At 39.0% G+C, this 12,785-nt stretch overlaps 1 protein-coding gene across 1 annotated transcript in view; it reads right to left on the bottom strand.

Moving 5' to 3' along the window:
* Positions 1–6,578: 6,578 nt before the first annotated feature.
* The window catches only part of DYNLRB2 (dynein light chain roadblock-type 2), a 6,429-nt gene continuing 222 nt past the window's right edge, over positions 6,579–12,785 (bottom strand). The window contains exons 2-4 of the mRNA XM_009647199.1: positions 12,474–12,549; positions 8,550–8,717; positions 6,579–6,622 (exon numbers count right to left, since the gene is read on the bottom strand). Coding sequence (XP_009645494.1) covers positions 6,579–6,622; positions 8,550–8,717; positions 12,474–12,549 — 288 coding nt within the window. The remainder of the gene's footprint in view (positions 6,623–8,549; positions 8,718–12,473; positions 12,550–12,785) is intronic.

Below are 12,785 nucleotides of genomic sequence, written 5' to 3'. Positions count from 1 at the left end.
AATCCTGACACACGTGCTGGCAGGCACACAGTTGGCCAGTATTGAGCTCTAGACTTACAGCCGTGATTTTTTTGCAGACGAAAGGGTAATTCCAGCAATGGGTGCTCTCTTTTATAAATCACTAATTAGTAAATTAGAAGGAAACTGGCAGCTTTTCACAACTGACAGTAAGAATTCCTTACAGAACTGCTACAGGTTCATTACTAATTTGAGTATTTTATCATTATTTATTATCTCTATTTGACTACACTCTTCTGGGTTTTAGCCTGAACCAGACATAGTGAGACACTGCAAGCCACTCATAGCTCAGAAATCTTGCAGAAGGTGGTCATGAGATTTCCAGTGGATTTTAGCAGAAGAATACGCTTAGGCACTTAGTTCAGCAGCAGCAGTTGTACAGCTGCGGTTTAGTGTGAAAGAAGCAGACACTGCTTCTGAGACCAGATTCTGAGGTAGCCTTTGGCAAGATTAGTGACAAGTTTGACAAACAGATGGATTCATCTGACAAATGCCGGCTCCCCATAGGACAAGGGGCCGGAGGGGGAAGGATTAATTTACTGGATCCTTGAGTTTTCCTTCCACGTTTGAAAAGTTACTTTAAATTGTTTGACTAGTGCTAATGAATGCATCCCTTGTTGTCATACTTTGCAGTCATCTTCATTGATTTAACTGTGGAGTTTGTATATATAGATACCAAAGAAAGCTTCTCCTAGCTTCTGTGATGGCTGAAGTACTCCAGTACAACATCCTTCTCTGCATTCGTACAGTTCTTTGAAAATGCGAAGTGCCACTGACTGCTTTTTTTTTAATGATGAGCCATATTATAGCAAACTTCCTTAGCCTGAAACTCTGTTGAGCTATTTTGCTCCTTGCAGTCAAGGCCTTTGAACAACACTTTGTAAACCTATTGCCAGCTGGTATCTAATGTGGACTTCTACCCCTCTTCATTAAAGAATGGCCTAGTGCAGGCGTCTTCTTGCTCAGGATCTTTAAAAACCAAGCAGTGAGAGCACATCAAGATTTCTTTTTTGACCCAGTTGGCATAGACTCAAGGTGATGGTATCTTTTGTCTACCATTTTAACTGCTTTAGATAGAAGCAATTTCTCTGAAATCAATGGTACAGAGCCAGGGCAACTAAAAGGGTACTCAGGTCAAAGGCAGACATATATTTTTGGAAAAGAGGAAGAACTCTCCTTACTACAGTACGACCCAAACCAATATGCAGAGCTGAGAGCCCCAGCTCTCAAAGCTGTCCCAAGTAGGATGTGGGCTCATGCCCTCTCGTTATGCATCCACTTGGAAGAATTTTGACTTAAATCAGTGTTGCTTTTAAAAATAAGGTGTACCCCATTCAATGTAACTATTGAAAATTCCTCAGAAATAAATTCTGAGTGCCTTTGTTATTATTTAAGGATGATTTGCAGAGATGATCGAAAATGATGTGTATTTGGACTAGCTGATTTTCTGCTTGGTTGCATCCTGAAGGAGAATTAACCTTTTTTCTCTCAAATTGTCCGCAAAGCTCAAGGAATCAGTTCAGGTCTGCCTGTGGCCTTTACTTTCCTGCTGGTTGCTGCATTATTTACAGGGGGCTGTTTCCAGTCCCACTGTGTCCCCAAATGTGAATGTCCTGAAATTTGGAGAGACTCAAATCAATGCTATGATCTGAACAGATATACAATGTACCTCTGCTGTTATGCTTAATTAACTTAGGCCATTCTAGGCTTTCTCTCCAAGCATCAGTCTTCCTTTCTCCCATGGATACTGTGAAGTCCCACAGTGAGCCTTGTTGTTATGACCTAATTTTTCTACAAACTGAGAGATTTAATTTGTTCAGGTGCCAAGCAAAGGGAACACAAACTTGTAATTCTCCTGGCTACTCTAATTTAGCTGCCTGAGATTTGAAAAATCCAATAGGGGAATTATCTTGCTGTCTCTAGATTGTAACTTAATAATTAAAACATAATTAAAAGGATGACATCAGTTTATTTAGGAAAACTGTGGCTTTTTCTGCAGGTCCACTCCAGAACTTGTGTCCTGCTGAGTTGAGACAGTGGAGCTGGGATTAGTTCCTCTGGCTAGGGAAACCCTCTGTTATTGAAAGTGCTGCTGTCACTGTTTAGTTCCAAAACTAACTGAATCACTCTTGAAAATAATATTAATTCCTAGCTGCATTTTCAGATGATTGTGATATTTTATGAATCTGCCCTCTTCAGGTTCACTATTATTAACACTTACGATCAGGTAGTTTCTTCAGAGAATCCAGCGTGCTCCAACAAACACCTCTCGAGAAGTTAACAGTAATTATATAGACATGCTTTATACACATATATACACATATATATGCCCATCATATATACAATACTGCTGTATACAAAGCCTTGTGTCATCAGTAAATCTGAGGAACTTCTCACTGAAATTACATTGGCAGGTATAATTAATATACGACCAAGTATGCAGTCTGATAATTCATTCATTGGCAGTAGGAGAATTTCATATTTAGCATCTTAGGGCTTCCTAGATGAACTGTGAACATCCTTAATGAATACCGTCCACTTCAGACCATTCTGACTTAATATTTAATACCACCTTCCTCACCATTACGCTCCCCTCTAAGAATCCTGTCACAAGAACGCCCTTGCCAGACCTGACAAAATACAAATACATAAATTCCCGCAAGTCTGCCCAAGTGACAAATAGTTAGCAGTTCATTATCTTATGAATGCTTTATCACTTGCACGGTTTGTGAATCACTCTCGTTGTATCCCATAGCTATATTCAATCAAATAACGTACAAATGTAAGACCACAGGTCTACGTACATCTTAAGCTGAAAGTATAACTGAAAAATTCACCATCTGATACTGCTATATGCAGTATGTAATATGGACTAAATGATAACTGTATGTCTAAGAAAACTAGTAACTTCATAGAAGGCCAGACTACCAAATGCTCATTGAATGAAATATTTAGAAGTATTTAATTGGCAGATGAGCGAAATACAGGAGAATGGACAACTGCCTTGAATGAGTCAGCTGGCCAAAGCTGTTGTCCCTTGAGGGACCATGCATTTTGAAAAATTGTATGTTAAGGAAAATCCAAGGTACTTCATTTTGAAAGTGGGAGGCACTCTGAGAACTTTCTATTTTGGTTTATTCTGAGGACCCCAAGTGCATGGTACTGCTATAATTTATTCCTTGGCTGATTGCCTAACTAACTAGTGTGTTACAATTCAGCCCAAACGCTGCCTTTCAATGAACAACAGCCATTCTTGACATTCTCAACATTCCCTTGACAAAACGATCATCTATGAAATTAACCTCTTTCATGCTCTTTTTTTCCTCAACCTCCTCCCAGTTAATTGTTAACTAGCAGGAGCTCTGCTGGTTCACGTAAAGGACAGCTGAAGTGACTTGGTGTAACACTTTTGTGGTGCTCAAATAACTTTAAAATTCATTTGCCTGTATTTTGTCTGGACAGTTCTATTCATTTTCAGTGGCCCACCTTTGTTCAGCTCAACGTGCTGACGAGGGTTTTCCACTAGGACTGTTAGAGACCTAACTATCTTTGCTTCCATTTCCTACTGAAAGATCTAAATGAAAAGTTTACACGTGTGCAGCTTGCTTTTGCTAACAGAAAAAAAGGAACAAATTACCGGGGAATGAAATGGAGTATTTCAATTTATGCTCCCCAGTGAAGATGTTGCCAAAATTGTATCATACTATAGTGCTTTGAAGGAAACCCAATTAGAGACTGCCCTGGTAAGAGTAGCTGGCAGCAGCGCAGCTCAGCCCATGTGTTTGCATAACATTTGTTACTACGCACATCATTATAAATGGACCAAACTTTGCCCTCTTATCTGCATCTATGTCTCTCATAGGAACAGTGAAAGAAACTAATTTGTGAGCAGTATTTGACCCTTGGAGAACTACATGCATCTGCTTAAGGCCGTTTTTCCACATAAAAACACTTTTCAGCAAAATGATTTAGCATGTGTTTAATTTTAATGATTTGGCTTAAGTGTCTTTTTGAGTGCTTTATCAAGCTACAGCAATCATCAGCTGCTTAATAAATATTGGATTAAAGTCTGTAAAGGGAACTAACACATGTATCAGAAAGACAAAAATGAAAGAACATTGCCAGACACTAAGCTTTTCTCTTTGCAATGCGCTACTGTGTTCTTTGGGCTGAAAGACATTTTTCGATGATGCTGGAAATTGCAACACCAATATTATTTTTGACAATAGGAAAGTGTAACAGGGACTGTAATTCTGGCAGTTTTCTGGACGTACACAGTGAAACCTCCACAGAATGTAGTGCTCTAAACAAAACCATTAGCCCCAAATGCACATTAATAGTAGCTGGAATTCAGCAATACTTCTGGGTAGGTGCTGAAGTGAAAAATCTGGGCTTTGAATTGGTAGGCATTTGATGTGCCAGGATATTAGTAAAATAAATGTTCACTAATACATAGCAATAAATAAGTTGGATTTTTTAAATTATCACAACAGAACCAGAGAAGATAACAAACAAAAACTTAGTTTTTTTAAAGCATTGCCACGTGTCAATATATTGGTTCATGACAAACAACTTATAATGGTTGTTTTCCAGTGCACAAATAAAAAAAAATGGCCAGTGGTAAGGAAATTCTTCTGGCACAGCCTTAATTACAGTAATAGTCATCATAGAATGGTTTGGGTTGGAAGGGACCTTAAAGATCATCCAGTTCCAACCCCTCTGCCATGGGCAGGGACACCTTCCCCTAGACCAGGTTGCTCGAAGCCCTATCCAACCTGGCCTTGAATAGTGCTCTGTTGATTTACATATCCTTAAAATTTTGGATAGCCCTGCCCTGCTGGATTGCTGTGCTTAATTTCCATCACACTGGGCCTCTGTGCCTTTGGGTTGCTTCCTCCCAATACTCAGCAGCACTGAATCTTCCCGTGGTCCCCGCTGCTCAAGTGTGGAGTCTGCCTGCTAGCCTTTGAGATCTCAGCGCTCAGACACCATCCGCTCCCAGGAGCAGGACTGGCCCTCCCAGTTTTTTTAAGTGAAATACAGCCTTTCCAAGCTATTCAGCAAAGCCAGAACAAACACTCAGATTTGAAAAAAATACCACCAGATTTTGATAACTCTCCTTTATGTAAGCTTTGAGTGATACATGACATAGCCCTGATAGCAAATTGCTGACTCCATATCCAACGAGACATGTGGTGATTTATCAGTTTCATAACCTCAACCACAGTTCATATGATGTACTACAAAGATCCCTGAGCAGTATTCAACAGATTCATTTTTCCTTTCATCCTCATAGCCACCCCACACACTTGTTGTTCTTCCTGCCTCTAGGAAAAAAACCTCCGTGTGACCAACTGAAGACAATCTGAAGTTTTAAAGTTTAAATAATTAATTGATAAAATTTATGTATTATCTTCATAACCTGAGATGATTTGTAGTACAAGTATGACAATTTTTTCAAGCACAGGGTCAGCTCGCACTGTCTCAGCGTATACTTCAAGTGCAAAGCCTAGCACAACTTTGGGATCACGAGGGAGGGGGGCTGGGAGCCATGCTTGCCCTCACCGGAGCCATGCAGTGTGGGCAGACCAGGGGTGCTGCACCCAGGTCTGTACTGCCTTCCCACCGCAGGAGGGCACATCAGCCACCAGACTCATCCCAAGGCACTGATGTTGCACCTCTTCCAAACAGGATGGGTTTGTAGGTAGCTGAACCCTACAGTGGCCTTTTATCAGTGCATCTGAGGCAAAGGCACTCAACAATACGCATCTGTATAACCATGGATCCGATTTGGGAAATATTCTGAGCTTTAACCCACTCTTTGTCCCGTGTCACTAAGGTGTACAACTTGTGTGTTGGAGCTAAAGGCTTAAGTAGTTCTCCACTAGCACCGTAGCGTAGTTATCAAAAAGCACTGCTGCATTACCGACGAACTAATGGTAGTTCTACATCAGAGTGCAGGCTTCACTTTGCTTGAAATTCCCAGTACTGAAAATTTTAAATGAAGCTATTGTTTCCATCCATAGAAATTGGAAAATAATAAAAGATAGTTTTGCTTTCACTTTTCTTCCCTTAGAAAATTGTAAAACCAGGAATTAAAGACAGGGCAATACCCTGTCATTACTGACGTGCACTGCACTTGCATTCCTCGGCTCGTGTAACTGTGGTCACTCTAGTTCATAGGGATGCATTTAGAGATGTATGTATAAGCATGATCTACAGCTTCCCATGAGGTATGATTTCTCCTCCAGCATAAAGTTAGAAGTGTAAAGAGAATGATTTAATTGCAAGAATAGCTTGAACGTCCAGTAAAGAGAGTTTTAAGCATTTTGGTTTATTACTACTCTTTATTACTACTATTTTGATACAGGCATTATGATTTGCTCAAACACAAATTGATGCAGCTCCAGCTGAGAACTTTAAATTGGCAACATTTCAGTCATGTCAGTTACACTTTATGTAAAATTACTTAGTGCTATGTTCGATATTAAATATCAACAAGTAATATTATTTTAACAAGTAGAACTACATCACTGTCGAAAAATATTGCCACACTAGGACTATTCGCATGGGTTCTGAATAACGATCAGGAGATACTCCTTATCTGCAAAAAGATATAAAAATGTTTAGTTAAAATATTTTATCTTATTTCCTGATAAATACTCTTTATTCATCTATTCCTCTCCAACTTTTTAGTTGTTTATAAAACATAAGCAAAAGGGATGGCATTTATATAAAAACATTTAGAAAACGTAAGCACTTTGTACAAAAATCTGAGATTACAGATAAAAAAAAATAATCTGTGTCATAAAGCTTAACTAGACCACATTAAAACTATTTTAGTAAGGAGTAGATTTGCTTTCAAGAAGCTGTAAAGATATTTAAACGAGATGAAAAAAGTCACAAGATAAGCACCTGGAAGCTAGCACTTGTTATAATAAAAACCTTTTGACATCTGCAGCCTCTTCTGCAGGTGCAGAGAAGAACTTTCAGTTCACTAACTAGTTTATTCAAAATTGAGAACCTCATTCAGACATGAAAAAAGCAGCAAAGATTTGAAGAGACTTCTACTATGAATAAATTCTAAGCATGCCAGACTTTGCCTACTAATTCTAAAAGCCTGGGGAAGTTTTGGAAACAATTCAGTTGGATCGCTATCTAACATTATCTATTTTAAATGAAATATTTCTTGAAAGTATCCAGTGAATTTAGTAGGGTCATATCTGCTTCGGAGAGTTAAGAAGCTGCACTCCTGCATTGTCACTTTCATCCAAAAGCAACTTAATATAAATCACAGGTCGTTCATTTGCCACCTTCTATTACAGTAAAATACAATCAAACCTTTGAACAACCAATCTCCCTGTTAGCCAAAAAGCAACGCATTTTATACCACTTATTTTCAGGTCAACATGCTTTAATGGTTACTAGTCAAAAAGTCTCCTCTAGAAAATAAGTGAAGGGCAAATGCAAAATAAGAATCAAGTGCATCGGTTTAAATCAATGAGCAAAAAACACGATTTAAAAAATGCATTAGGTGTATACTCCAAAATAGAAACTAAACTAAAATTTTAATCTTAGTATCAGCTGATGACTAATGTTAGTGCTTAATGACAGTGCCAGATTTCTTTCACACATACTGGTTTCATGGCAGCATTATAAATAATTCCAGCGAGGCGAGGTAATGCATCCCTAGTGCAGTACCTCTGCTCCACAGTTGCTATGAAATCGGCAGCAGAGGCCTGCCCCAGTCCGTCACGACCAGCCCAGAGCCAGCCTCCTCCCCAGCGGCTACGCTGAGGAGATCCCTGAAGCTCCCCTTCTGTTCTGCATGCCTTCGTTGGGCATTTCTGTCAAAATCCTGCATACCATTAGTCTCTCAATTAGCTAGCGCACACGTTAGGATCTCAGCCCCAACCAATCGCTTCCACTTGGCCTGATTCACCCTGCAGTGGTAACTGACCACAGCTTCACCACAGCTCATCTGGCCTTGATATCTATTTTAGAGACACAACTAACAAATGAGCATATATTTGTATTTAATATGAGTGAGAAACACATTGCTATATTCCCCTGGTTGTTTCAAGGAAAATAATTATATCATAGTTTCTATGTTGGTGATAATACTGCCCATCTGTGACACAAACCCCACCATGACAACATACCAAGTGAAAAGTAATTTTTAGAAACAAAACATTTTCTGCATCTGTTTCGAGCTAAAATTGATTTGCTGCCTTTAATACACTATACACACACACACAATTTGATATACGTATTGGTCCAGTTTTCCTTTGTGAAAACCCACAGAAACCAGACCATTAATTAGATTGAGACTTGTTTAGTTGTCTCCAAGCTTGAACACTACAAACTCTGTACATTAAAATCCTAACACATCTGGTTACATGGTAAGTATATGGTTGTATTTTCATACACTTATTTTCAAAATGCATTTTCTACCGTAGCCTTATTTGTGAAGAATCAAAAGAAACATAAAAGGACATACAATTCTATTGTTATTTTAATAGAAATAGTACCTGGAGCTACCATAATTTCATGTTTCTTTGATCTGATCCTAAGAAAGGTGAGATCATTCTGAGGATCAATATCTCTCACTGTGCTCCGAGCTTTCATGGTAAGCTGATGAAGAAGACCTGCATACTGGACTGTTGTAGAGTTATCAAGAGTTGTTCTTATTGGAATTCCTGCAAACAAATAGTTTTCCAATAATCATTCATTTAACTTGCATATTCTTCATATACAGCAGATCATAAAAAAAGGAAGGATTTCATAGTTTTTTCTGTTCTGTAGCAGAAAGGAGTTATGTTGATTTCAGGTATCTGCATGCTTTTAAAAGTATAATTTTTATTAATCAGTGGCAATTAAACAGTGAGTTGCCCTACGTAACTTATGAAGGAGCCTAATTGCTGTTTAAGGCTCTTAAATACCTATCAAATTCCATTCTGTAGTACTTAACCAGTTAGGGTGCTTCATCAGTTTAAACACTGTCACCGAGTTTGTAAGAATCTAAGCCACACTTCAACGGTAGCACCTGGCACCGTTACCGTGCAGTAATCAAAGCGACACGTTCCCAGTCAAATAATGAGAGCAATCAAAGGGCAGAAGTGGCATGTTTGCATTTGGAAAGCAAACCCACTCTTGGAACAGCCCCTTCCAATTAGTGGCAAAATACTGACAATTGATAGTACACAGTGTGTACTCAGCTATTTAAAAATGACTACGTAAGTCAAGATTAATTTTGATGAATCATTGTTTATCAATGATTTGTCAAATCATGTGTTTTATATTAATAGGCTACCAGGTGATACTAAAACCAGGGTTCACAATAATCCTGAAAGTGTAAAACTGTTTGGCTTTAATGGGCTTGTTTCACTAATAAAACATTTATTTGACCTACTAACAAAGACAATAGATTACAAGCTGGCAAGGCAATTTTCTCTTTGCATACATTTGTATTGCATCTTCCAGATCGACAGGAGAGGAATACAAAAATAGAGTAATATGACTTAATTGAAGAGTTTCACTGTGAAAGAAGAACTAACATGCAAAACCAGTGAATGCCAGGTAAAGAATTAGAGGCAAAGGAGTAAAAGAAATAATAGAACCACCTCAGATATTAGACAATTCCATAATTTTCCTAGGAAAGCATTATTTGAATCACTTGAAATCTGTGTGGTCACTTGAGAAATAATCCCGGTATATCCTTTGTGTCTAATGTTTATTACACAGAGATTGGAACTGATGTTTGAATGGAAACAAACAGGTGTTCTCAAACACTACATTAGCATGAGAATATCTATATAATCACAGCATTAAACAGTAAGTCACTTAAAAGCGGCAATGAATTAGTGTCACGTTTATATGACCTCGTATCTAAACAATTGCTTCAACAAATACAGCACTTTTAATGAAAATGGTAAATGTTAAATGGTTCTCCAAGGTCTAATAATAACACGAAAATAAGTTGACACTAGTGACATCCTTAGATTAAAGCTGAGCTACACTTACTTTAGGACAAATTCTCTTTGCCTCTGCCACCCAAATTAGAAAAAGGCAAATAAATCCTTCATTAGAAATGCTGTAATGCGATCCTTCTCAATGGTGAAGGACAGCAACAGTTTACGAGATTTTCCAAATAAACAGTGCACACTTAACATAGTGTTTCAATGAACAAATCAACTTTGAGCATTAAAATAAATGACAGGCAATGTTCTTATCAGGAATCTTTAATTTGCTATTTTGCCTGCATACTATTACACCTAAGTGTACCTACACTGTTACAAAAAAATCTTAAAGACAACTATTTATGTTAGTGAAGAACAGCAGGTTTCATCTTCTTAGAGAACCCAAACAGCCTAAGAAACCTCACTATGACACCACTGGTTTGAATATTTTTACTGTAAGATTAATTTAAGTTGTACATTTCTTTTAAATGTTTCAGGATAGAGTGAAATTAAATTTAATTTTCTACAGAAAGATTTCATGTAATTAGATTGATATGGATATTTGGAGATGTTACAAAACGTTGCAACTACACACCTACTTTGAGGTTCAGTTTGTGGAATCTGACTTTTTGGTAGCTTGGATACATCCTCACGGAGTACAGACTCTCTTGCATTCACACCTGGCATCTGATGTCAAAACATTTCAAAATGATAAACTAAAACTAAAATTCCCACACTAGTCTTGTCTGTCAGCTTCAGTCTAGCCACATGTTCTACAGGTTTGTGAGGATGAGGGAGATGGAACAGGACATGGGGGCACTTTATACCTTGCCGTCAATAGTCTAATGTGTGAAAAAGGGAAGCAGAATGTTCTTCCTCCTTTGCAAATCAAAACTGAGACAGAAGGAACCCAAACCAGTCTTTTAAAAAGCATGCTATTGTCCTAACCCTGCACAGCTATATCTGAGCTTTCCCTCAGTACCATAGAACTACCACAGGTAAAAATGGACTGCAGTAGTACACCTGACTGGGAAAGCATGCTTGACCAGTATTGTGCCAAGAAGTCAATTGTTCCAAGCAACAGAACATAAAACTGGGTTATTTTTCTATTAGATTACATTGGTGGTTTTGCCTTGAGAGATGTAATAGTCTGCAAGCTCAAAAAGGATCATCTGTGTTATCTAAGTGCTTGATTTTGTTCACTTCTCGTTTGCAGCTTAGTCTAAGTGCTCATTGGATCAAGTCACATTCTATTTACTGAAACAGAATACAAAAATGGCTCAAACAGTACTTGTTCTGAAAACAGACTGCATGTCAGCTTAGTGAACAGCCATATCTAGACATGAGCACGTGCAGGCACAAAGCAGCTTTTCAGTTTCTATTTACCAGACCACACACTTCTCTCTTGACCTGCATCATCTATTCTGTGAACAAGGCACGTTAAACTTAACATGTCAAGGAACACAAATTAAATTGCCCACATTTTCTAAAGACTGAATAATGCTTAGGCTTCCTTCTTAGTGTTCTTGCCTCCTTGTTGCTAAACTGCTTCTAGTGCAATAGATTTTTTGGGGGGGAATTGTAAAAATGAAGGAGGCCTACTAAATTATGGGCAAGGTAAATTGAGTGAGTTGTCTTTTTTGTAAAGGAATGATTAGAACAGATTAACCTGAGAAGCCTGGCTTCTGAAAACTGATTTCTGGGACCACTTTTGCTCTTGGCTTGCAGTCCAGGATCACAGCCAAAGCTGGCCTGACATGAAGTTTGCTTTTCCTCCTATGACAACACACCATGACACAATTTAAAGAACTTGTGAATATTTAGCAGGGCCAAGGAACAGCTCCCACAGTAGAAGACCAACTTTGTTTAGCAGATACTTTTTTCTCAATGTTTTTGTTCTATCACAACTTTTCAGAGGGAGAAGGGGAAAGTGAAGTGCTAATGAATTTTCTTGCATATACAGAGAATTTGAGACTAAGAAGTGCCTGCAAAAGCAACAGCTTAGTGCCACGTGTTCTCCCTTTCTGTAAACTACCAAGACATGTTCGAGATTGGGTCCTGAAAAATAAAGTATAGCTTAGTTAAACAAGGGGGATAAGTAACAATGTGGACTCCTATAGTTAAATGAAGATTATGATAGTTGTAGTTATTTTCTTCAGAGAAAACACATCAAGGCTCTGCTTTCCGTTTTTCTGCTTTCTGTTAACTTGAAGAACTACATCATATGAAGAGCTTCAAGAAATGGCCACAAACCAAATGCTCAGGTCTTGAGATGAAACACGCATTCTTGACAACCGTGCCACCCTCGTAAAACGTTGCAAGCGGATTGTTTAACACCTCAGGATCTACGATTTTGTGCTTAGGAGTTACAACACTCATTGCCGTTACCAGGCTCGTTACTTGGAGAATCATAGAATCATAGAATGTTTTGGGTTGGAAGGGACCCCCTAGAGGTCATCTAGTCCAACCCCCATGAGAAAGCAGAGGGCGTTTTACCTTCGGCGTTTATAACAATAGTTGCGATAACCCCTTTGTGGGCTTGAATCCTCTTCAGGGTTTCCTCCACTTCAGCCTGCGAGGAGAGAGGACACCACAGGACACCACAGGACACCACAGGACACCACAGGACACCACAGGACACCACAGGACACCACAGGACACCACAGGACACCACAGGACACCACAGGACACCACAGGACACCACAGGACACCACAGGACACCACAGGACACCACAGGACACCACAGGACACCACAGGACACCACAGGACGGCGCGCGCGGGCCCCTCTGAGGAGGCCGCGGGGCCGCC

The sequence above is a fragment of the Egretta garzetta genome, unplaced genomic scaffold, assembly GCF_000687185.1.
Source record: "Egretta garzetta isolate BGI_Z169 unplaced genomic scaffold, ASM68718v1 scaffold39, whole genome shotgun sequence".
NCBI classification, from domain to species: domain Eukaryota; kingdom Metazoa; phylum Chordata; class Aves; order Pelecaniformes; family Ardeidae; genus Egretta; species Egretta garzetta.
Note: the sequence above shows the minus strand (reverse complement) of the source record. Positions and strands in the feature narration are given on the sequence as shown.